Source organism: Salvelinus sp. IW2-2015, linkage group LG14, assembly GCF_002910315.2.
Source record: "Salvelinus sp. IW2-2015 linkage group LG14, ASM291031v2, whole genome shotgun sequence".
In the NCBI taxonomy this organism is placed as follows: domain Eukaryota; kingdom Metazoa; phylum Chordata; class Actinopteri; order Salmoniformes; family Salmonidae; genus Salvelinus; species Salvelinus sp. IW2-2015.
The window spans coordinates 27,389,225-27,393,784 of NC_036854.1; the positions used below are offsets into that span (position 1 = coordinate 27,389,225).

Here is a 4,560-nt window from a genome sequence, read left to right on the forward strand (position 1 = left end):
GTGAAAGTAGACACATAAACCGATACTCAGATACAACGTCATTTGAAGGACTCAGATTGGGTCGCGATATAATGACTCACATACTAGAGTCTTTTGGGGATCGCTTTGTCTGCAAAGGGGACCAGGAACGACTGCACCGTATTAGAGGGAGGATGGATGGGCCATGTATCGCGAGATCTTTGACAACACACTCCTTCCTCAGTAAGAGCATTGAAGATGGGTCGTGCGGCTGGGTCTTCGCATGACAACGACACGAAGCACACAGCCATGGCAACTAAGGAGTGTTCCTACAAGAAGCATTCAAGGTCTTGGAGTGGCCTAGTCCAGTCTCCAGTACCTGAACACCTAATAGTGAATCTTTTGGAGGGAAGCTGAACGCTTAAGCCTGTATGTGCCCAGCGACAGCCCCGAAACCTGAGGATCTGGAGAAGTCTGTAGGGAGGAGTGGGAATCCTGCTGCAGTGGTGCAAACCTAGTCAAGAACTACAGAACGTATGAATCTTGTAATTGACAAAAAAGGTTTCTGTACAAATATTAAGTTCTGGCTTTTCTGATGTATCAAATACTTATGTCATGCTAAATGACAATATATTACTTAAAAATCATACATAGTTGATTTCTGGATTTTGTTTTAGATTCCGTCTCTCACAGTTGAAGTGTATTCTTGATAAAATTACAGACACTTACATGCTTTGTAATAGGAAAACCTGCAAAATTGTCAGTGTATATAATACTTTTCTCCCCACTGTATATATATAATACTTATTACAGTGGGGAGACAAGTATTTGATACACTGCCGATTTTGCAGGTTTTCCTACTTACAGAAGCATTCGTCAAGTAGGAGAGACGATGTAGTAATGTAGATTTCCCGGTGTCCTAGATTCCGTCTCTCACAGTTGAAGTGTACCTATGATAAAAATTACAGACCTCTACATGCTTTGTAAGTAGGAAAACCTGCAAAATCGGCAGTGTATCAAATAGTTGTTCTCCCCACTGTATATACAGTTAACTGCCAAAATAAAGGAATCACCAACATAGTGTCTTAATAGGGCGTTGGGCCACCACGAGCCAGAACAGCTTCAATGGACCTTGGCATAGATTATACAAGTGTCTAGAACTCTATTGGAGGGATGTGATACAATTATTCCATAATTTTGTGTTTTTGTTGATGGTGCTGGAAAACGCTGTCTCAGGCACCACACCAGAATCTCCTGTAAGTGTTCAAATGGGTTGAGATCTGGAGACTGAGACACACACACCCTTTAACCCCCTGAGCTCCTTTGAGACCCCTCTTTCAAAGTCCCTAAGATCTCTTCTAGCCATGGTAGCCAGAATAATGTGTAACTGGGTGTTTTATACATGACCCTAAGCATGATGGGACGTTAATTGCTTAATTGACTCAGGAAACACACCTGTGTGGAAGCACCTGTTTTCAATATACTTTGTATCCCTCATTTACTCAAGTGTTTCCTTTACTTTGGTAGTTAGAACAGATATAGCTATGTAATGAAATTATTGTTCCGTGCTTGGCTAGACCTCTGATCCACTGTCTGTTTGATAGAAAAACATGATGTTGAATTGTGTATTTCTCTAGTGTTCTCACTGTCCCTCCGTCTTCTCCTGTCCCTAACCACTGGTTGTCTCAGAGCCTCAGCTCCAAAACCAGCCGCCATATCCAGCCATATGCTGCATCTATCCAGGAACACACTGGGGCGCGTGCGTGCGTACGATATGGGAGGGGTTTAAAGACACCATGGCAACAGACACAAGAAAATATGACTTTATTTCTTCTTAATGCTTTTCCTTAGTTAAAATGTGTAGAGTCAGATCTGTATCTATTCTACTATAATGTCAGTGATATGTACTGTACCTTAGATCCAGGCCAGTGTCATATAATTATGTCTTTTGTTTTCTGTTTTGCAGCTTCTTGAACAAAATTGAGTCTGTGAGGTCGAATGACTACACACCAACAGATCAGGTTAGAAGGGTTTTCAACATTCTAGAGCATAGCTCTAATGTACTGATAAATGACATGTTAAATGTTGTTTTGCTGTATTATCTGAAGCACTGTGTAGTAAAACGTTACTCTTTCTCTCTCTCGTTCTCTCTTTCTTTATTTCTCTCTCTCGCTCTTTCTCGTCACTCTCTTTTTCGCTCTCTCTCAATTCAATTAAATTCAAAGGGCTTTATTGGCATGGGAAACGTGTTTACATTGCCAAAGCAAATGGAATAGACAATAAACAAAGGGGAAATAAACAAGGGAAACATTAGTACATTTAATTTCAAATGTTATGTTGTTGGCTATGTACAGTGTTTTAACAATGTGATAGTAGTTGAAGTATGAAATGGAAAATCAACATAAATATGGGTTGTATTTACAATGTTGTTTGTGCTCCACTGGCTACCCTTTTCTCATGGCAACATGACTGCACACTGCGGTATTTCACCTAACAGTTATGGGAGTTTATCAATGTTTGATTTGTTTTCAAATTCTCTCCTTCTTCCTTTCTATTTTGGTTATTCTTTTTGTGCATCTCTTCATCTCTGTGCCCCTCTTGTTTTGAACCCCAGGACTTGCTTCGCTGCCGAGTTTTGACTTCAGGTATTTTTGAAACAAGATTTCAAGTCGACAAAGTGAACTTTCAGTAAGTGTTCCCTTTCCTTCGTTGTGATGTAATGTTACACAGCATTGTCTGTTGTCTTAACTGTATGAACAATGTACTGTATGTACATGGCTATGGTGGTTTCCTGTTATCATGGAAATGTCCCCACCTTGTGGTCGTCTAGGGTAGTTTTTAATTTGTCTCTAAATGGCTGTCATGAAAAGCATAAAGCTTTGCTTCTGTTTGTGTTAGGTTTTTGTTTGTTATATGGACATTTGTTAAAATACAAATGTAGCTAAGTGAAAATCAAATGTGATTAGTATCATACTATTTACAGTCAACCACCAACATTTCTTTGGAAGAGTCTTTTTGTCTTTTCCTTTTTGGTAATTAACATTTTGGTTGTCTAACAAATGCACACTAAATGGAAAGTAGTATCAGCACTGAAACACCATGACACGGCAAATCAACATACTGCCAAATGGTTTAGTGTTGTGTTTAACTTTACCCACAAGGGGGCTCTGTTTCCAGCACCATCACTCCATGTAGAAAACTAGTTCAATAGACTGTCTCAATGTTTGAGATCAAGACATGGTTTGAGTTAAATGGGCTTGTCCACACATTGGACCATACAGAAGTTAACAGGTTTGTCCCTCTCTCTCAGTATGTTTGATGTAGGCGGCCAGAGAGACGAGAGGAGAAAATGGATCCAGTGCTTTAACGGTGAGTTTGGAACCTGTGTCCTGTTCTGCTCCCCACTGTGCTGTTCTGCTCCCCACTGTGCTGTTCTGCTCCCCACTGTGCTGTTCTGCTCCCCACTGTCCTGTTCTGCTCCCCACTGTGCTGTTCTGCTCCCCACTGTCCTGTTCTGCTCCCCACTGTGCTGTTCTGCTCCCCACTGTGTCCCACAGTGCACTGTTTGTGCGGTGTGTTCCCCACATGCTGCGGTGTGCTGCTCCCCACTGTGGGCTGTTCTTGCTCCCACAGTGCCTGTTTCTATGCTCCCACTGTACTGTTTCTGCTCCCACTGTATGTTCTGCTCCCCACTGTGCTGTTCTGCTCCCGCGGTTCTGCTCCCCACATTCCAAGTTGCTGTTCTGCTACCCGCATGTTCTGTCCCCACAGTGCTGTTCTGGCTCCCCGCTGTTCTGCTCCCCACACTGCTCCCACAGTGCTGTTCTCGCTCCCCACAGTGCTGTTCGCTCCCCACGCTGCTGTTCTGCTCCCCCACCAGTGCTGTTCTGCTCCCCACGGTGCTGGTCTGCTCCCCACTGTGCTGTTCTGCTCCCCACATGTTGCTGTTCTGCTCCCCCAGTGGCTGTTCTGCTCCCCACAATGCTGTCTGATCCCAACAGTGCTGTTTCTTCCTGCCCACCATACTGGTTTCTGGCTCCCCACCCGTGCTGTTCTTGCTCCCCAGTGCTGTTTCTTGCTTCCCACTGATTGCTGTTCTGCTCCCCACTGTTGCTGTTTGCGCCCCACAAGTGACTGTTCTGCTCCCACAGTGCTGTTCTGCTTCCCACACAGTGCTGGTTCTGCTCCCCACAGTGCTGTTCCTTCCTGCCCACCATCATGTTACTTGCTCCCCACTGTGCTGTTTTGCTACCCACGCGTGCTGTTCTCTGCCCACCATTCCTGTTCTGCTACCACATGTGCTGTTTCTGCTCCCCACTGTTGTGTTCTGCTCCCCACTGTGCTGTGTCTGCTCCCACAGTGTGATTCTGCCCCCAGTTGCTGTTCTGCTTCCCCACAGTGCTGTTCTTCTTGCCCACCATCCTGTTCTGACCTCACCCACCGTGCTGATTCTGCTCCCCACAGTGCTGTTCTGGCTCCCACTGTAGCTGTTCTGCTTCCCCACTGTGCTGTTCTGATCCCACAGTACGTGTTTAGCTCCCCACCAGTTGCTGTTACTTGCTTCCCCACAGTTGTGTTTCTGCTCCCCACGTGCTGTATCTC

The 4,560-nt window shown here is 44.6% G+C and overlaps 1 protein-coding gene across 2 annotated transcripts in view; it reads left to right on the top strand.

Annotated features, from left to right (window-relative positions):
- The window catches only part of LOC111972774 (guanine nucleotide-binding protein G(olf) subunit alpha), a 72,374-nt gene that overhangs the window by 53,961 nt on the left and 13,853 nt on the right, over positions 1 to 4,560 (top strand). For both annotated transcript variants that reach the window (XM_023999847.2, XM_023999846.2), the window contains exons 6-8: positions 1,925 to 1,979; positions 2,573 to 2,646; positions 3,269 to 3,327. In XM_023999847.2, coding sequence (XP_023855615.1) covers positions 1,925 to 1,979; positions 2,573 to 2,646; positions 3,269 to 3,327 — 188 coding nt within the window. The remainder of the gene's footprint in view (positions 1 to 1,924; positions 1,980 to 2,572; positions 2,647 to 3,268; positions 3,328 to 4,560) is intronic.